Source organism: Spea bombifrons, chromosome 7, assembly GCF_027358695.1.
Source record: "Spea bombifrons isolate aSpeBom1 chromosome 7, aSpeBom1.2.pri, whole genome shotgun sequence".
Taxonomy (NCBI): Eukaryota; Metazoa; Chordata; class Amphibia; order Anura; family Pelobatidae; genus Spea; species Spea bombifrons.
Genome location: NC_071093.1, coordinates 25,057,188 through 25,078,862, shown reverse-complemented (window position 1 = coordinate 25,078,862; position 21,675 = coordinate 25,057,188). Strand labels below are relative to the sequence as shown.

General features: G+C 41.0%; 1 protein-coding gene across 3 annotated transcripts in view; it reads right to left on the bottom strand.

The window, feature by feature from the left end:
* Nucleotides 1-7,174: 7,174 nt before the first annotated feature.
* Nucleotides 7,175-21,675, bottom strand: part of USP22 (ubiquitin specific peptidase 22) — a 66,044-nt gene continuing 51,543 nt past the window's right edge. For all 3 annotated transcript variants that reach the window (XM_053472109.1, XM_053472111.1, XM_053472110.1), the window contains exons 10-16: nt 21,430-21,535; nt 19,429-19,587; nt 18,998-19,124; nt 18,674-18,765; nt 17,335-17,397; nt 12,339-12,488; nt 7,175-8,458 (exon numbers count right to left, since the gene is read on the bottom strand). In XM_053472109.1, the coding sequence (XP_053328084.1) occupies nt 8,416-8,458; nt 12,339-12,488; nt 17,335-17,397; nt 18,674-18,765; nt 18,998-19,124; nt 19,429-19,587; nt 21,430-21,535 (740 nt within the window). In that variant the 3' untranslated portion in view covers nt 7,175-8,415. The remainder of the gene's footprint in view (nt 8,459-12,338; nt 12,489-17,334; nt 17,398-18,673; nt 18,766-18,997; nt 19,125-19,428; nt 19,588-21,429; nt 21,536-21,675) is intronic.

The following is a 21,675-nucleotide window of genomic DNA, read 5'->3' as shown; positions in this document are numbered from 1 at the left end:
CTCTGCCCCATAATATGCATTTTAACCCCCTAAATGCCAGAATGGGATATAGGGGTATAAGGCATTTCTGGAGGCAGAGTGGCACATAGGGGGTCAAAAGGCATACCATGGAGCACAGTGGCATATAGAGGGTTAAAAGGCATATCATGGGCCACAGTGCCATATTGGGGTGGCAAGCCTGGGGGCAGATGTGCGTAACTGGGGGACAGGTTGGAAAATACAAGTAAATAAAAACCAAAAAAATATTTTTCTCAATCATAGCTTTTATTAAAAAAAATAGTTTACATGAATTAACATTTACTGGTAAAACTTTTTTCCTTTGGGGTCGTCTTATATTCAGGCTTTTTCTTTTTTCCTAAGTTAATATTCAGATTTTGGGGGGTCGTCTTATAATCAGGGTCGTCTTATAATCGAGCAAATACGGTATATTCTATAAAACGGATCACCTATTTGTAAATTTCTTTGGAAAGGCCTCAGGGCAAGCATCAAAAAGTACAAATTCTAGATGGCTCTCAGAAGCTATTTGGCTGGCCTTAGAATGTCAATGACAGGGTCCTCTCATCTCCTGTTACAGCCCAATCAATGTGGGCAAAGTCAGTCTCTTGGGCTGAAAAGGAGACATCATCTCCAGATAAGATCCGTAGAGCGGCTACCTGGTCTTCATTTAATACCTTTGCGCAACAGTACCAACCAGACATTTTCTCCTCCTCAGCAAACTAAAATAATTTAATGGTTAAAAAAAAGGGGGGGGGGGGTTAGACGCACACTTCAGCTATATAAAAGGAAAAAATAATTTACGGTAACTAAAAAAATTCTGTTTTTCCTATCATATAGTGGCAGTAACTGCTGGGATGTTTCAAGATCCCCAATGGGTGGGATCACAGACCGGAACACCTTTTGGCCGGAAGATACATTTTTACTTACCGCAATTTATTTCCATTATATAGTTGCAGTACGTGTCCCCTGCAAGCATATATCTGTGTTCTTGTTACTTACTGGGTTCCTTCATGCACCGGAGATACTTATTTGGTAAGGAGGAGGGGTTTAAGGTGGAGGTTTAGTTTACAGGATTCTTGTCCCTGAGGAAGAACGATACCCAGCAGTTACTGCCACTATATTAACCCCTTAAGGACAATACTGTTTCTTACTCATAGAATATTGTGGGACAATGGCTCTTAACATTTTTCAGCGTTGCTGTGATTTTCTTCTCTCTCATTTCGTGCTCCCACACATTATATATTGGGGTTTTTTTTCAGGACAAACAGGGCTTTCTTTAGATACCATTTTTATCATTTACTATTAAAAAAAAAAAAAAAATCTCACTTTTTAAAACAAAAAACTTTTACTCATCTGCAAAAACTAATGAAAAACCTGCTAATAGATTCTACTATTTGTCCTGAGTTTAAAAATACCCAATGTTTTTATGGTTTTTTGCTTTTTTTCTGCACGTTATGGGGCAATAAGTACCAGTAGCGTTTTGCTATTTCAAAACCATTTTTCCCCCCAAAGCTGGTCATTCTGCCCCATGTGCTATTTCGGGTATCTTTGAAGCCAGCCAATGAAATTTACCCCCATCAAACCATATATGTTTTAAAACTAGACACCCCAAGTTATTTCAAATACTGGTATTTTAACAATTTCTATGCACTAGTTCTGCCATCAGCCTTTGTCAAACTTTATGGTAGTAAAAAAAATGTTTTCTTTCTTTTACACACGTTGTACTCCAGGTATAAATTTACAGCTCCTGGTATATGTCACTGCCAAACACCACCCCAATATGTGTTCAGCAACATCTCCTGAGCGCAGTGATACCCACATGCATGGGTTTCGGGGACTAAAAGGCCCTTTTGAGTGGTGTGCATTTCTCAAATTAGAATTTTGACATGTCAAAAAGTCTGCCCACATATCCTATTTCGGGTATCTTTGCAGCCAGCCAATGAAATTTATCCCATCAAACCAAATATTTTTGAAAACTAAACACCCCAAGGTATTTGAAATGCTGGTATTTTAACCCTTTCCATGCACTAATTTTACCACCAGCCTTTGTCAGACTTTATGGTAGTACATTTTTTTATTTTTATTTTTTTTTAAATCATACACGTACTTCAGGTATAAATTTACTGCTCCTGGTATATGTCCGTGTCAAACACCCCAATATGTGTTCAGTAACCTCTCCTGAGCAGTGATACCCCACATGCAGGGGTTTGTTGGGTAATTTGGGAGGTAAAAGGCCACCTTTGTGAGGTGTGTATTTTTTTGCCATTTAGACATCTGGTCTTAGTGCCCCCCTGTCCCATATTTGGGACATCTTTGAACCCGGCTAATTGAATTTACCCCATTAAATCATACATTTTTTAAAACTAGACACCCTATGGGCATTTATAATGCCAATATTTTAACTCTTTCCATGCAGGAATTTTTGTGAAGATAAAGAATTGTAGGACAGTGGGGATTTTTAAATGTTACCATTTTTTTTTTTTTATTTATTTTAAACATTTTTGAACTTTATTTTTTTGTTTTACTAATCACACTGATTAGTGAGCTGGGCTCCATTGACCTTGCATGGTTGGATGCAATACCTGCAGGAGGAGCTCGAGAGTTCTCAGAGGGTCTGGAGAGACAGCTATCGGGCTAGGGGGGGCTGTGTTGCTTCATGCTGAAGTGTTTGAGTTGCCAAATGTCAGCCTCGAAACCTTAATGACTTGGAGAGGACCTGCAAAGAGGAGTGGAACAAAATCCCTCCTCAGATGTGTGCAAGCCTAGTGGCCAGCTACAAGAAATGTCTGACCTCTGTGATTGTGTAAAATTATAGACTGATCATGGCTTTGTCAGTGGGCAAACTGGCAAAACCAGCAGGGGATCAAATAATTAATTGTTTCCTTCACTGTATATATATACTTTTTACCTCAACTACATTTCCTTAACATATGGCGTTAACTGTTTATTTTATGCTTGCCTACTTTGCCTTCGTATACTTTCCTGTAGTGAGATGAGCGTGAATTTCTATGCACTTGCACATAACCTGGGGAAAGAAAGTTAACCTACATTAAGTAATTTTTTTTTTGTATTTTTTTTTTAAAGGCTTTAATTATAAAAAGGGGGGAAAAACCACACGTAGAAAAGCAACACATGGACCCACCATCCACATGAAAGAAAAAACCCACTGAATTCTTACCTGAGAATTTCTTTTCCCCATGTCCTGTAGCATAGGAAATGGCTCTGCCTATCCGGTTAGGGCAGGAAAGAATAAACCCACCGTAATCCCCCCCCCAACCCTTTACTTTCAATGAATACAAAAGACCAATACAAACTTTATTAGTGAGGGCAAAAGGTTGCTACCAGGAAATAACAACAAGGAAACAAAATTCTCAAGTAAGAATTGAATGTTTCCCCTGTCACTCCCAGCAGCATAGAAGATATAACAAAATATATTAGGGAGGGGATGAAACAGACTCCAAAACGCTTCTATAGAACTTGGCATCATCCAGAAAGGCAGTTTGCAGACTATAGTTTATGACAAAGGTATGAACACTTTACTAGATAGCAGCTATGCAAATTTGCTCGATTGGGACGCCAGCAGCCTCATCCTAAAATGCTGCAACCGCCCGAGTGGAATGAGCCTTAAGACCAGAGGGAGGTTAATAACCAGCCTCCTTGTAGGCTTCAGCAATTAGCCATCTAGCTATAGACGTTCTTGAAACAGCAAGACATTTAGCTCCAGAAAATGAATCAAATAGACTGGACGATCCTCTCCATGGAGCAGTTTCTTGTAGATATAATTCCAAGAAGCTGCATACACCCAAACAATGGAGTAGGCATTCTCTCATTACTAAGGTAAAAACGGTCAGGACAATATCTTGCAAAGCTACCTTATCCTTAAAAAACTGAAGGTAAGATCTCAGAATAGAGAGACTAGATGCCAATTCTTCTGGCAGATGTTAAATTTCTCACCTTAAACACTGTCCTATTGGTGGGTTTGACTCTAATGTCTTGAAGGGAGGGGAAGCCAGGCAAACTGGAACTATATTCAGGTCCCAGGAGGGTACTAGAGGTCTCTTGAAGACAAAGTCTTGAGATGGCTTACATCAAATTAAAAGGATGCCCAGTTAACTGCTCATTCAATAGAGAGCTAAGGGTTGCCACATGAACTTTCAAGGTGATTGGAGCAGGTGGTCTTCCAGATTTTATCATGCCTGAAATTGGTAACCTGTTTCCAACTTCTCATCAGGGTATCTGAGACCAACCTGGATTAATCCCTCCCTTTCAGAAGCCATGCCGCCAACTTGTATGTGGGGTTCGGGTGGAGCACAGGCCCTGGGTGGAGCAGGTCCGGCTTGATCTCCAACTTCTCTGGGCACTTTACAGACAGACAGATTAGCTCCGGGTACCAACTCCTTTTTGGTTAGTTGTGACCTATCAGGATCACTAGACAAAGTATCTATCTTGATTTTCCATAGAACCCTGGTGATGATAGGGAAAAAGATTTATGTTAACTTGAAGTCCCAAGTCTGAGAAAAGGCATCCTGAGCTAAGGGATTAAAACAGAGGTATTTTTCGGATTCTTGCTGTTGTCATGAGGTCCATCTCAGGAGGACCCAGAATTGTTCAGGCTCCATTCTCCCTTAAGAACCGGTGTCCTGCTGAGGAAGTCTGCGGTGATATTCTCCTTCCCACCAATGAACACCGCTGAAAGGTGTTAGAGATTGTTCTCGGCCCATTTTCCTATCTTCTGAAAAGTCCCCAAAATCCTTGTGCCTCCCTGCTTGTTCAAGAAAGCCTGATAGGATCCTCACTGCTTTCCCCAATAATCTGTACTGCCAAGAAAGGAGAGCTTTCCAGAACGCTAGAAGCTCCGACACATTGATATGTAGGAGTTGTTCCTGGGTTGATCAAGGCCTTGTCTGTATTCTTCCAGCGTGGCCCCTCTTGACAGAAGGTGTCTAGGACCAATCCTAGAAAGAATTCCAAAAATTGATAATCCATCCCAAATCTTGAAGTAGGGATATAGTCCTGTGAGTCTATCAAGTTAGAAGACCTGGAGAGCTTGCAGCAAGAAGCCAGTTGTCAAAATAAGGGACCAACTTGATTCCTTCCTTTCTCAGGAAATCTGCAACTCCTGAGAGTAGCTTAGTGAAGATTCTCGGTGCAGAGGCAAGACCAAACGAAAGGGCCTGGAACTGGAAGTGAAGAATTCCACTCGAGGAAGAGATGGCTACCCTAAAGGACTCTTCTCTGATAGGAACGTGATGATAGGCATCTTTAAGGTCTAGAGTAGCCAAGAAAGCTCTTCGGTAGATCGGATCGACTCCATCCTGAACCTGCTACAAGCCACGAAATGATTTAGAAACTTCAGATCTATTATCAGACTGAAACAGCTTGAAGATTTGGGAACAGCAAAGACACAAGAGTAAATGCCTCTTCCTCTCTGGCCCGATGGCACAGAGATCAAAACCTCTTTCCTCACGAGGAGTGCAGACAAGCTCCAGACCATACCCTCTAGAGATGATTCCCAAAGTCCAAGTGTCCGGAGATATTTGAGCCCACTGGTGTAGAAATCACTTCAGCCTGTCCCCTACCTGCAATGATTCTGGTGTCATGCCTTCTTGGAGAACTCCTATGGACTCCTAACCTACTGGGTCAAAGAGAAGAAAATCCCCAAAATCACAAAACAAGGTGCCAGGACTCTTCAGACTACTAAACATTAGCACACGCAAATAAATAGGTCAATGTTACCAAAATGCTGGAAAAAATATCTAAAAACTGCAAAAAATGTATCAGGAAGGACCAAAGGAGCCCAATATGTATAGCTTGCAGGGAAGGAGAGCAGAGATGCGAAACACTTAAACACTTAGAGATTTCCCAAGTACAGGAGGGAAATTTCAAAGGAGACATTTACTGTCATGTCAGAGGTTTAGATACAAGGATGTTTTACTTTACCAAAAAGGGTGGTAGAACAGCATCTCAACAGAAGTGGTAGAGGTGAATGAACATATTGTCTCTACATCAGAAAAAAATGGGTGAAATGGATCTTACCTTGTTGTCATTTTGTCTCAAAACATTAAAAAATATATGAATATATATAAAAAATATGAATAAGCAAAATGTTTAGGTAATCTAATGCTGCACTTAGTGGTGTAAAATTCAGGACAGCAAGTGGGACAGCACCTTCACAATAGTGAAGTGATAACCGTCATGAGGAATAATCATGCAAATATCTAGAACAAGAAAGGTATAGTGTCTCCACCACAGCCTTTTGCATAAGTAAATTAATTTATTGAAACCACATTTCATTTGTTTCTTGATAAATACTCCAGTGTCATTTTTGTGAAGACATTTAAAGTTTGTTTCATGGAACATAAGATCTGTATTTAATGGTGGAAGAATAACTATAAGCTGTATTTAAATCTACACGTATTTAGTGTATACCACTTGTTTTTCAAGCAAACCTTAAGAAAATTATAGTAACTGTTTTGTCCCAAAATATTTATTTTCACAAGCAATTTAATGCTTGTTGGACTTGTGCATTTTACTGCATGCAAACTGGTACATGCATTCTTTAGTTCTTTAGATCAGAAATGTACATAACACTCCTTGGCTTTGGTAGAGGCCTGGTGAGGACTTCAATGAGGCAGATGTTAAAATTGCTTGCACATGAAGCAGCAATCCAAACACCTGTATGCTAGCAAAACACCAGTGTCTTGACAGCACACAAGTGATTTGCTGCTACTCCCGCTGAATAGAATTGGAATTCCACTGAGCATGTGTATACCATGCATTGTTTTCAGTAGTAGCAGGGGAAGTAATTAAGACTAATTACTAAAGAACAATCATAGATTAAATGCAGGAAAATGTACGGGAGGGGGGCACAGCATTTAACAAAATAGGGTTCCTTTTCAAATGCAAGTTTAAGGATTCAATGAAATATACAATAACTTCTATCTGATGTTGACCTACAGCTCAGACAGCAGGAATGTCAATTAAAACCTTGTCAGAAGTGAGGATCTGACAGCAAGTTACAGACACTGCTACCAACTGGCCTGTCTGTAAAAGGCTCTGCCAACAGGGACCTGCTGGATTATTTTCCGGGCACCACAGTGTAGGATTTGGGAAGTGTGAGAACCAATTTAACTACTGTGCGATGAACAGGGTAAGCATGTTGAACTAACCTGGATCCTTCACAAGACATTGTACCAATTTATTTTGCTCCAACCAGTGGGAATGTAGCACTTTACTACTCACTTAAGGGGTGCAGGAACTAGAGTGTTTTGATGCAGTGAGTTTAAACAACAAACAATGAGTAATACAGAGAAGACTACTGGTCCATTATTCATAGGAATTTCAGTTCACTTGTTTATGTAGTTTAAGAGTGTGCAAGTTCTAAATTAAACAATTTGAGAAGCTAAGCTAATAAATTCCCAGATATTAACATGATCAGCCAGTAAGTCATGTCTAAGAAACCGATGGGCTTGGTCAACGATTCTCCAATACTTAAACCATAAACTATAAAATTCACCAATTAAATTCAATGTTCATATTCTACTACACTGAATATCTGATCACTGGATTTAACTGTCACAAATTGGACTAGAATAGAATACTCACAGAGCAGGCAGTTATAAAATCTTGTTACACAGGCTATAAATATATCCTTAAAGACAACTTCAAGATAACAGACCAGATGCACAGTACATCATCCCATTTTTTTTCTTTCTTTACTCATGACTGCATTTAGATTCATGAAAACAAAATTACTACAAAACAAAAATAAAACAAATCTGAACAGAACCCCCCCCCCCCACAAGTCCCGGTTTCCATGAGCAGGTCAAATTATAACATTTATACTGAAAACCAGTCTCAGTATCTGTAGATTCAGTCCACATTCCAGGATTTCATAAAGCTGGCCAAAACACACAGAGAGCTAAACAGTTTCATACAGAATTTTGTAACTAAAATTTGCAAATAGATACTTGCAGGGCTTCACCTTTTAATCCTTGATTTACAAATATCAACCTGCCTGACTTTGCTTTTCCTTATCATTAGAACTGCTAAGTCATTGGTCAGATGCCACTAAAGCAAGAAATGGAGTAGTTGACTTAATGGAATTTGGAGATGTGATCGCCATTCAAGCCAATAATCCCCCATCCACCCACCCTTCCCACACATTCTCAAAAACATGATGATATATTTTTAGTATGAGTATTTCTCAGTTTGGACTATATTGTTCACTGGCCCCCGCATTTGTGCACCTTGGCCTTAATAGTTAATCCACCATTTCAAGAATCAGCACAGGCAGGTGTCATCAGTATAGCTCTGGTTTAATGTCCAGCTTGTGTGTACATTTCAGGTAGGCTTGTGTATCATTTCAGAAGGCTTATTTTGTGGTTTCCGTTTTACTGTTCACTTCCGAAAAAGCAGTTATTCATATTCCAAAAATTGCTTGTGATAGAAAAGCAAGTATCTGCAAAGAACAAAACAAAGTAACATTAATATAAAATCAAGAATGCAAGATATCACAAATGAAACAAGTTTCAGCATGCGTGACAGACTGTCTGCCATGATACCCAGCCAGAGAGATAAGTGCCACTGGTGACAAACAAATCAGCTATCTGGCTGAATATTATCTACAACACAAGACCTTGGGTGCCTATTTTATGCTGCAAAAGCTGCAAGCTTGCCTTCTCATCCTAATGAGATGACAACTCATGGAATAGTTACACAAAATAAGCCGAATTAGATTTGTATCTAATATTAAAGACAACACATGTAATAGATACACTATATGGACAAAGTATTGGGACACAACTATTATTGAATTCATATGTTTTAATCAGACCCATTGCCACATGTATAAAATCAAGCACTAGGCAACGCAGTCTGCATTTACAAATATTTGTGAACAAAACAGAACGTCATTCAGAAGAGCTCAGTGAATTAAAACATGGTACTGTGATAAGATGCCACTTTCACAATAAGTCAGTTCGTGACATTTCATCCCTGCTAGATATTCCAAAAAAAAACCGCTTGATCAACTGTAAGTGGTATTACTGAAAAGTGGAAGTGTGTAGGAACAGCATCAATGCAGCCAGGAAGCAAAAGATCAGAGAGTGCAGTAACAGTGCATAAAAGTAATTTAAACCTCAACTGGCATTAATATCAGCACAAAAACAGTTTGGCAGGAGTTTCATGGAATAAATTTCAAAGTACAATGCCAAGCGTCAGCTTTACTGGAGCAGTGGAAAAATCTTCTGTGGGGTAACAAATCAGTCTGATGGGCAAGTTTGTTGGATGCCAGGAGAACATTACTTCTCTGACTGCATTGTGCCAACAGTGGGAACAGTTTGGGGAAGGGCCTTTTCTATTCCAGCATGACAGTGCGCCAGTGCACAAACAAGGTCCATTAAGACATGGTGGGATGAATTTGGTGTGGAAGAACTTGACTGGCCCGCACAATATTGGCTGGGTTTCTCTGCTGTAACACATACCCCTGTGCAAACAAAATCTAAGCAACACAAAGTGTCGGTGAAAAAAAAGTGCAGGAAATAATTTCTGTGGCCACCTAGTCTGGGTTGTCTGCTTTACAGAAATATACATACATATACACATTATACACACACACACACACACACACACAATTTTGGTGGATATTTTTGGTTTATCTGTTCAAAATTACAGTTGCAATTTTATCATACCAAATGTAAAGAATTCTACGGCTTTGTAAAAAATAATGTAAACCTTAAAGTATGTTCCCTATAAGTGCTGTGAAAGTATGGAAATTCTATAGAAAAACGAGGTATGTCTGAAATCATGACTCCACAATCGATACATTTGGAAGGGAAAATATATTTAAAAGTTTTCTAATTTTCACTAGTTTTTACTAAATTTTGCATCCTAAATTTTCAGGTAATCATCTTACTGTGGTATCAAAAGAAAGCTCTCTCTCTCTCTATGTATAGTTTGCACGGGTACACTATTCACAGGAAAGGAGAATACCGTATTTGCTAGATTATAAGACGACCCCCAAAAATCTAATTTATCAAAAAAAAGAAAAAGCCTGAATATAAGACGACCCTATAGGAAAAAAGGTTTACCATAAAATGTTAATTCATATAAACTATGTGAACATTTTTTTTTTAATAAAAGCTATGATTGAGAAAAATTTTGTTTTTATTTCCTTTTTTTTTTTTCAACCTGCCCCCCCCCAGTTATGCACATCTGCCCCCCTGGCTTGCCACTCTGCCCCAGAAATGCCTTATACCCCCTATATGCCACTGTGCCCCATGATATGCCTTTTAACCCTCTAAATGCCACTCTGCCTCCTGAACTGCCTTATACCTCCCTATAGCCACTCTGCCCCATAATATGCCTTTTAAGCCCCTAAATGCCAGAGTGGCATATAGGGGTATAAGGCAATTCTGGAGGCAGAGTGGCTATAGGGAGGTATAAGGGATTTCAGGAGGCAGAGTGGCATTAAGGGGGTTAAAAGGCATTTCATAGGAGCACTCTGCCTCCAGAAATGCCTTATGCCCCCCATTTAACACTCCCTCCCCCTCCCTCCTCCAAACTTACCGGACTAAGCACCGGGGACTCAGAAGCACCGGTAAGTTGGGGGGGGCATAACACAGGAGGATCCAGGTCCCCTGCATCACTGCGGGGGATCTGGATCTTAGTCTCATAGTCAGACCTATTTGAGGTCTGATTATAAGACGACCCCGATTATAAGACGAGGGGTATTTTTCAGAGCATTTGCTCTGAAAAAAACCTCGTTTTATGATCGAGCAAATGCGGTAATCTCTGAATCTCCCATCCTCCTCAGCTGGAGGGCCGCAGGTTGGACGCCCCTGCCCTAAAGCATTAACTAGAAATGAGTCTTCTACATCGCTATGGAGTAACTTTGACCCACTGTTCTTGAAAGAATGGCTTTAATTCATCCACATTGGAGAGGTGGATTATAAAATTGCCTTTTAAAAGGTCATGCCACGGCATCTCAATGATATTTGTGTCAAGAGGCCGCTCCAAAACCTTCATTGTTACTTCTGAGCCATTCAGAGGTGAACTTGCTTGTGTACTTTGCCACCCTCCCATACACCACTGTGGCTCCTCCCCCTCCCGGCATTTTTTTTTTTTGATGCGGAGGAGAGAGTGGCGCCTAGCAACCGCTCGGTGCCCCTCATTCTCCTCCACGAGCCCTCTACCCCAGTCCCGGCATTTCATGCAGAGCGCCGCAATATGCCGGCATATTGCGGCGCTCTGCATGAAATGCCGGGACCAGCGAGCGGCTTTTAAACACTGATGCGGAGGAGAGAGAGGCGCGTCTAGCAACCGCTTGGCACCCCTCGTTCTCCCCCGCATCAAAAAAAGAAGACAGCGTTTAAAAGCCGCTCCCTGGTGCCCGCTGCTTCACTGCTGGGCGCCGAAATATGACGTCATATTACGGCGCTCAGCAGTGAAGCAGCGGGCACCAGCGAGCGGTGCAGGAAGACAGAAGCATCATCCTCCCGTCGCTGGACTTCAAGGTGAGAGAGGGGGGGAGGGGAGAGAGGGGTTAGAAAGTGATAAGGGAGGGAGGCTCTCAAATGTGGCCTTTTAGCCCAAAACAACAAGACAAACTCATGCATGGGTGGTATTGCTGTACTCAAGAGATGTTGCTGAACACATATTGGGATGTTGTGCGATACTGACATAACCAGAGCTGAAAATTCACACCGGAAGTACAACTTGTGTGAAAAAAAATTAAATTACTACCATAAACTTTGGCAAAGGCTGGTGGTAGAATCTCATGCATGGAAAGGGTTAAATACCAGCATTTGAAATACGTCGCTAGAAGCAGAAGTGGTTGGCAGAGAAGGGACGGAAACATTTAGAGAGGGCGAGTGAATATGGATGAAATTTGGAGCTTTTTGCTTCGCTCTCGTCCAATTCATGAGGACCTGGCCTCATTTTTGGGGCTTCTTACAAATTGCCAAATTTACCAAAATTCGTACAAATCCGAATGCACAAGTTCCTTTCCATACAGATTTCAATGACCTGGTTTCTCATATCTTCTTGAATGTCTTTAGATTGCAGCTTTTTAAAGCCTTTTAGCCACTTTGACAGCTTCTATTTAATTGAGATTTAAATTCAGCAGGGCTAGCAGTAATCATGTCTGGCTGTGTGTAGTGAAATTTAACCCAATTATAAATTACATTTGGTTAATTATATTTAAGAATGGCAAGTATGTGAAAGCAGAAGAACTAAGGATGGAGGCAAATATTCACAGCACTGTATACTATATTGCATATATGTAGAATTGTTTGTAGTTTGGAATATAAAAACAAACAAAAAAAAAAAAACGAACTTACCCTTCACTATCTAGTACATCCTTAATACTAGCCTTAGTGATAATTGCATCATCACATTTGAACCACTGGTCCTTGTGTTGTCGGATAAAACTGGTGTAATGCCCACTTTCTAAAGTTCCCTGGTGATTAACTACTGCAAACAAAGAATACCTGCAAGAAAAAGTACAGGGTATTTATAATCAATCTGCCAGCTCTTTTAGACAACAAAACCAAACAGGTCTATCAGCAATCTTTACCAGAACACATTTGACTCTCACAGGCTGTTGATGACCATCTATAGTGCCAACCTTGCAGTATGTATAAACTCACTTCCCTATAGCATAGAATATGGCTACACCCATCCAAATAAGGCATTAAAAATGGCAGGGCAAAAAAGTTGCTACCGGGAAGTGACAAAGAACAAATTCTTGGGTAAGAATTGAATGTTTCCCCTATCACTCTCGGTAGTATAGAAGTTATACAAAGACATGAGGGAGGGAACAAAACAACTGACTGCAAGACTCTTCTACCAAACTTGGCATCACCCAGACCGGCAGGTTGCAGAAGATAACGTCTGACAAAGGTATGAACACTTTTCCAAACAGTAACTTTATAAATTTGCTCGATTGGAATTCCAGCAGCTTCAGCCCAAGATGTTGCGATTGCCCGAGTGGAACGAGCCTTGAGGGAGGTTCTTTACCAGCAGCCTTGTAAGCTTCAGCAATAGCGAAGATCAACCATCTGGCTATAGAGGACCTTGTTATGCTAAGACCTTTTCTAGCTCTGGAAAAAAGTACAAGCACCTGCATACATCCAAGCAATGGAGTGCTTGGAGACGTGCTTTGTCGATACTAGGTTGAGGGTAAAAAAACGGCAGGACATTTTCCTTCTGTAAATTAAAAGGTTAGATGACCTTAGGAAAAAACTCCGGAGGAGTACGCAAAACTACCTCAAAACAGAGGAAGCACTCAAAACAGAAAAACTGGATCTCAACTGTTCCTCAAGCCACCAATAGGACAGTGTTCCAGGTGAGAAATTTGACAAAGATGTCTTCAAAAGGAGGTGAAGCCAGGCTAGCTAGAACTAAGATCCCAAGAAGGCAATAGAGGCCTCTTGAACTGACAGTCTAGTCTAGAGATGACAGTCTAGAGAAGGCTTTCATAAAACCAGAGACCCAAGGATGCACAGCTAATAGAAAGCTGAGAGCTGCCACATGAGCTTTCAGGTTGGCTGGAGATAGACCTTTACGAAAACCTGCTTGTAGGAAACCTAAGATGTTGCTTTTAATCAGGGTATCAGCCACTTCTTCGGAGAGACCAGCTTGGATCAATCTCTGCCTTTCAGAAGCCATGCTGACAATTTGAAGTAAGCGGGTTTGGGTGGAGCACTGGAGCAGGTCCAGCTTGCTCTTCAACTTCTTTGGGCACTCTACGGACAGACTGATTGGTACCAAATCTTTTTGGGCCAGTCGGGAGTGATCAGGATCACCAGGCATCTCTCTCTTTTGATCTTCCTGAGAATGCTGGTAATGAGAGGACAAGGGGGAAAGATGTAACCCAACTTGAAGTCCCAAGGCTGAGAAAAGGCACCTAGAGTTAAGCGATGGCCTGCTGATGGCCAACATGGCTCCCCCCGCACCCGGACAAACTGATGTCTTTTGAAACAACTGTCCATGCATGGTTCGGTGGAAACCAGTCCTGAACTCAATATTTTTACTCGAAGCCACCATCTGAGGGAAAGCTAACATCGACTGAAATAATTCCTCGAGAGTGTTGGAATGGATCGATCCCATGTCCCCAAGATGAAACTCTGTAGAGGATGCATATGAAGAGCCCATGCCACGGCAGGTTTTGTAGACACCATCATTCCCAGAACGTGAATGTGACTGGAGAGACATCTGGATAGAATCAAGCAGGTAAGACTGGTGATATTTGGAACCTTGTCTCCCAGCAGGAAGACCTTCTTACAGGAGGTGTCTATGCTTAATCTCAGGAAGGGAAATATGTTCTGGTGGGAAGCAGAGGGGTTTTTCAAAATTGATAATCCATCCCAAATCCTGAAGTATGCTGAGTTAGGAGATCTGTAGAGCCTTGATTCCATCCTCTCAGGAAAGCAGCAACTCCTAATAGCAGTTTGGTGAAAATTCTTGGTGCAGAAGAGAGACCAAAGGGAAGGGCCTGGAACTGGAAGTTAAGAATCCCTTTTGGGGAAGGGATGGCTACCCAAACTTTTGTGACTCTTCTCTGATGGGAACACGAGGATAAGCATCTCTAAGGTCAAGAGTAAGTAGAAGCTTTATGGTGGATCTGATCAACTCATAGCGGTTCATAAACTTGAGATCTATAAATCGGCATGAAACCTCCTGAAGATATGGCAACGAAGAAGTGGGAGTAAATACCTCTTCCCCTTTAGCCTGAATGCACAGGTATCAACACCTGTTTACTCACAAAATCTTGAACAAGACACAGAAGTGCCATCTTTCTGAAAGGATCCAAAGGGGAGGTTGATATCACAAACCGCTCTGGAGGAGTGCTGACAAGCTCCAGAGTACAGGCGTCTGAAGATATTAGAGCCCACTGATGTAGAAATCCCTTAAGCCTGCCCCTTACCGCAATGCTTCTGGTGTCATGCCTTCTTGGGGACCATGTCCTACTGACTGACTCTTCCTCAGAAAGCCCCGAAACCTGGAACCATAAGGTCTCTCTCAAAATCGTGACTAGGGTCTGGAATCCTGACTTCTGGACGATTTAAACGGATTAGGCCGAAAACCAGGCAGGGGTTTACGTTTTGGCAAAAAAATGCTTGTCACCAGTAGCTTTTTCCAGCAGGATTTCAAGCTCCTTCCCAAGTAGATCTTTCCCAGAGAAGGGAATCCCACACAAATGGTGCTTGGAAACAGTCAGTCTGCTGACTAGGACTTGATCCACAGAGCTTTTCTTGAGATCACTGATCTCAGATTCCAGAATCACAGAAAAAAAAAACAGCCCTGCTCTTCACATCAAAATTACCACGGAGAATATCTTCTGCTCCTGTACCACCCAGGATAATATCCTCAATTTGTTGGAGGACCAAACGCATAACTCTGGCCACTGGAGCCGCCACAATGCCTGGTTTGAAAATAGCTACAGAGGCCTCAAAATCTCTCTTCTCTGCCCCTTTCTATCCTATAGGATATGGGAAATGAGAGGAATCTGCCAAGGGAATAGCAGATATTTTCCACTGGTCAGTGATAATAGATTTTAAGGCTTCATGGACTGGAAAGGGCTTAGACTTCTTAAGATAACCTTGGGGGGGAAAAAAAACAAAAACAAAAAAAAAATTTCGGCTGTTCCTTACTGCAGTAACCAGCTTGTTCACTTCCTCTACAGGAAAGAAGCTCCCCTTCCTCCGGCAATTCAGGTTCCTCCAGGTGCCAGTCCATCTCTGAGCCTGAAGAACCAAGATCGTGACCAGAAGACCTGAATCTAGGAATCAGATGATCGGAACTGCTTAAAAGCGAACTGGAGCTCAGCGTTCATCTACTCCTTGAATTCTGAAATAGATTCCTCCCTTGCTTTCAGGCAGGGCGAGCAAAACTTGCTAAAGGCGTCAGCCATGGTAGCCTTGCAATTTTTACATTCAAAATGCTTTGTTTTAGATATTGCCTTCTTAGATGTAGCCTTCAGGGAAGCCTGGCTTATCCAACGATAACAAAAAGTGGAGAGCTCCCATGGACCCACAACCTACTTGAGCCAAGTAGTAGAAAAACACTAAATCAGAAAATAAGACGCCAGGACTCTTCATCAGAAACATTAGCACACTTAAATAGTGTAATGTTACCGAAAATGAGGGAAAACGGTCCACAAACAGCCAAATCCTCTGACCTGAGAGCTACTTCTTGGTGCTGAGAAACGCTGAACTCAGGTGCCCCCTGGCAGCCTGTGATGAGAACCAGAAACGTGTCACAAAAAACAGCAGAAGCAGTGGAGTTCTGGCGTCGGGAAACAAGCTAGCCCCGCCCAGGGGGAATGCTGGCTAAGGGGAAATGAGCTCTCCCAACAAACTCAGAGCAAAAAAACAAATGGGGGATGACTGCACCTCCCTGGGATAGTGCAGAAAATAACACTGAGGGAAAAAGAAAGGTTCTGGGTGTTTTATTCTTTCCTGCCTTATTCGCATAGGCGGAGCCATCTCCTATGATAGTGATGGGGAAAAGGTGTTATGATAATGTAATCATTAGATGTGTCAGCAGACTTTCATGTAACATTTCAGAGCATTCAAACAGTCCAGAATTTATAACTCTATATTGCCATAGAATGTGGAAATTACTAAATCATGCTGTTAGTGTGCCTGAAGGACACTACTGGGGACCACGGCTTCAAGAGTTTGCTAGCTTGTCATGCCATTTGTCTATTTGTCATACACATACAGAATCAGCTTCAGTAAAACATTACCATGGAAATATTTTGTTTTCAAAGCAGAGTTATGAAGTTAATCTTACCCTGCAATATATTTATGAGCTTTGTGGGAAATCTACCAACACCTATATGATAAACTAAGGAGGATATTTAAGAAAATAAGTTTTTTTTACCATTTGATATTTCAAAAATTGGGAAACAGTTGTGTATGTGGTTGCCACTTAGTTACTGCAAAACTGCAATAATTGGCAAAATTTAACATGAGTAAAAGTGTGTCCCGATCTCTGCCACTCAAAGGGTTAAACCCCTGCCAATTCAGACACCTTTGGTGAACTAAATTTATTTCTGTTTGAAAACATTTATATCATATGAGATGGGACCTTTAAAAGGCACTAAGTTCATTGAATGGTTTTATTTCAGATAGTCTGACAATTTGTTTCCCAACCTCGCCACAAGAAATACATACAGCAACTGCCTGTCTCCCTCATGTTTACTCAAAACACTTAATATTTAGCAACAAGCCTTAATATGGGTAAAGATACATACTACAGTAAAACTGTAGATGCCCCCCAAACTGATGTGAAAATGAGCAATTATGCAAGTGACTGTGTAATACTTACTTATTATCATTATTTAGATTATCTGGTGGCTGCAGGTACTGCCCATTCATTCTGCTTTCTTTGCTGAAACACAATAAATAGGGGGTCAGAATGCCTATGTGATGTGCATGTTTACACATAAGTAGAAAAGGTTTCTTTTTTTCTACAAAGCTAAGTACTTCATATTAGACCAATATACATGATTTTTTTCAGATGCCAAGCTGTTTTCTATTAGCTTCTAAAGACACCAGCTGATTTAAAGCAGAACTGTCAACTGCACCGTTTCTGATTGCATTCTATTCATTAAAACTACTTATAGCTTATACTTTTGTACATTATATTTATTTCTATAGGATCATCTGCAGTCAACGTTAAAAACAGTATTTGATACACATATTAAATGACAGCACATATTGAGCATCAGGGGAAAAACCATAACTTGTTACAAAACATTCTGTACAACAGAAGATTCCTTTCCTCTGTACCCATGCGTACCTCAATAAGGTTTACTGATGTTAGTGCTCAGCTACTCTCCTGGCATGGAACAGGTGACTTTGTTTAAGCCTTACATTATTCATATGAAATGAAATGTCCCTTGTTGGTGTCCTTGAAAACCCTTTAGGTTTACCCAGTCCTTCAAAAGGGAAATCATTCTGATTTCCAGGTGTTCATTGTGGTCTATTTAGTTATACCCTTTTCACAAAGAGGCCATTTTACTACAGAATGGCATTGCTGCCCTTGTATTTTTTTCATTTTTATGTATATACATATAAATAGGCCATCATATACACTTAAATACATGATACATGTATGGCCCTTTTAAAAATGTTCATACGATTTATTTTGTAAATGCATAGGGAGATTCTACACGATCACTCCAAATGCATTTGCCAAGTTCCTTACCACCCCATCTAAATGCCCTACAGCAATTGGCTAAATGCATCACCTTCTCCCTGCATGTGATGTACTCACCCCCAGTCAGCTCCAGCGCTGGCTCTGCATGCAGGGGTCTGTTTAGACCCAGCTTAAGTAGCCAATCACTGTTAAGAAATTTCAGATCATGGAGAAAGAAAGAAGATTTTGCATCACAGCTGCACCGTCTGTGGCAGTTAAGTTTTTTTTTTCTAAGGTTAAAATGGTGTACCTAAACCTCTCTAGAAGGAGAAGACTGTTAGAGTTGCCTCTTTAGAATGAATACTGAAGTAGAAAGTGGAAACCACAATTCTCCCTTTAGTAAATAAACTCCGCAGATACGTTCACAAAAATTTTAATGTCTGGCATATTTATGAAAAACAAAAATCAACAATAATACCCAACTACTTAAGGCGGTAAACGGATTCAGAAATTTCATACAACTCACCTGGAGGCCATGAATGGAGTCATGTCCAGTTCCAAAGGAAACGATACATATGTGGTGATCTTTCGCCTCAGCTTTGCTGAATGTTCAAACCGCTGGGGAAAAAACCCACATGAATCGTGTTGTTGGGAAAGACTAAAAGTTAAGCAGGCATAGGATATGGGGAAAAGCTTACGCATAAAGTGACGTTTAATTTCTTAAACCGGAGGATTCGTAGGAAAACAAAGGTCCAAGATGAGGAACAAACGAGAAGTGACTTTTTAATGAACAAACATAAGCAGAAGTATAGCATCAGCTGAGATTACAGTTGCAGGCAGGTTTCCTTACTTTGAGATGAAAGCATGCCACAATTGGCAATTTCTTCATAGTGAGCTGTTTAGTTGATTCCTGGTAACTATGGCAACCGCTGCATTTAATTTTGGCACTGCTTCCAAGATGCTCTGGTCGTGTAAACCTAATCGGAAACAGAATGTTCTTGTTATCTACATTACTGCATTCATGACACATATACAAGGCAGAGATTCACAAAGTAAAACTCTAGAAATATTTTTGGCAGCATTTCTATTCACAAAAGCAGCATTTCTGCTAATGCATCTATAATTGTTAAACCAAACCACTTCTGAAGAAAAACATACTATGAAACTAATGAAGCCTTGGCTTTACAAATAGTAGAGCACACAGTGTGTGTGTGTGTGTGTGTGTGTGTGTGCGTGTGCGTGTGTGTGTGTGTGTGGGGGGGGTTGTATGTGACACTGTACCTTCTTAGACAATCTGTTAGGGTTGTTGTTCCTGATACATGATTTTCCCCATTCACAACTCCACCATCACTTCCAGGGCTCAAAGGCCAAAAAGGAGTAGATGAACCAGGCAAGTCCAAACTGATGTCCCAAAATGGGTCAATTGTTGTAGAGACACCACTGAAAGTAGGGAAAGGAAACAGTTACATTGTAACTAACTGAAGACATCAGGATTATAGTGTTTTGGTCTATATAAACTATAAAAACTACAATATTTTGACACCATATACCGTATTTGCTCCATTATAAGACAAGGTTTTTTCCCCAGAGAAAATGCTCTGAAAAATATCCCTCGTCTTATATTTGGGGTTGTCTCCTTAATTAGAACTCATAGAGGTTTCATTACAAGACTAAGATGCAGGGGACCTGGATCCTTCTCTCCGGCAGCCTCTGCTGCAGCCGGTGAACGTTTGCAAGATGCACACAGACAACCTACGCTGCTGCCACCACTTCCGCCGAGGCTTATATGGTGGAGCACCGAAAGATCATGTGATGCCGGCGCTCAGTAATAGAAGCCCCCGCGGAAGTATTAGCCACCAGCAGTGGAGGTTTGCATCGCACAGACATCCACCGGCTGTCCCACTAGACACCAGGGAGTCTGAAGCACGGGTCACAAGTAAAGGGATGCACTGGTAAGTCGGGGGGGGGGGCTAGAGTGGCATGGGGCTGGGTTCAATATAGGGGGTCTAAGGCATGTCATGAGGGCAGAATGGTATATAAAGTTTCTCACAAAAGCAAGTACACCCCTCACATTTTTGTAAATATTTTATCTTTTCATGTGACAACACTGAAGAAATGACACTTTGCTACAATGTAAAGTAGTGAGTGTACAGCCTGTATAACAGTGTAAACTTGCTGTTCCCTTAAAACTAACACAGCCATTAATTTTTAAAGCTTGGCAACAAAAGGTGTGTCAATATTTTGCGTGGCCACCATTATTTTCCAGCACTGCTATAGCCTCTTGGGCATGGAGTTCACCAGAGCTTCGCAGGTTGCCACTGGAGTCCTCTTCCCCTCCTTCATGATGACATCATGGAGCTGGTGGATGTTAGAGATGTTGCGCTCCCAATTACAACCTCTGCATATGACGCTGAGCATGTGCATTCAACTTCTTTGATCGACCATGGCGAGGCCTGTTCTGAGTGGAACCTTTGCTGTGATACCGCTGTATGGTCTTACCCACTGTGCTGCCGCTCAGTTTCAGGGTCTCGGCAATCTTCTTATAGCCTAGGGCATCGTTACGTAGAGCAACAATTCTTTTTTTTCAGATCCTCAAAGAGTTCTTTGCCATGAGGTGCCATGTTGAACTTCCAGTGACCAGTATTAGCGAGTGAGAGAGCGAGAACACCAAATTTAACACACCTGCATCCCATTCACACCTGAGACCTTGTAACTAATTGGGCCCAATTTGGACATTTCCTCTTAGGGGTGTACTCACTTTTTGTTGCCAAGGTTTAGACATTAATGGCTGTGAGTTATTTTCAAGGGAACAGCAAATTTACACTGTTATACAGGCTGTACACTCACTACTTTACATTGTAGCAGAGTGTAATTTCTTCAGTGTAGTCACATGAAAAGATATAATAAAATATTTACAAAAATGTAATGGGTGTATATCTGGGGGGCATATGTGCATAACTGGGGCACAGTGGCAAATAAACAATCATATTTTCAATGATAGTTTACATGTGAATATTTACTAGTAAAACTTCTTTTCCTATACGGTAGTCTTATATTCAGGCTCTTTTTTCCTAAATTAATGTTCAAATTCTGGGGGGGGTCATCTTATAATTGAGCAAATACGGTTATTATCTATTAAAAGAGGTAAAGACATAATACAACCAGCAAGGTAATCAACATTTTAGTACCACATTTTTTCTTTACTTTTTACCGTTTCACATAGTAAAAGCTACTATTTGCTATAATGGTAAAACCAATATGGTTCTACAGAACAAAACTTACTGGCACACTTGACAAGTTACATCTGACTGCAGTCCTCCAGTGAAGATTTGGTCTATGATGCAGTTACAGTGGTTTGGATTGTTGGCCTTCTTCCCATTGTCATCACCTAAGACAACAAAGGGGAATGCACAAGTATAAGCCAAGAAATGTTCAGTCTTTCATTGCACTATTAGCATTAATTTATGTACTGCAAACAAACAATGTATGCAGCATGCCAAACCAAAATATAAGGGAAAAACTAAGAAG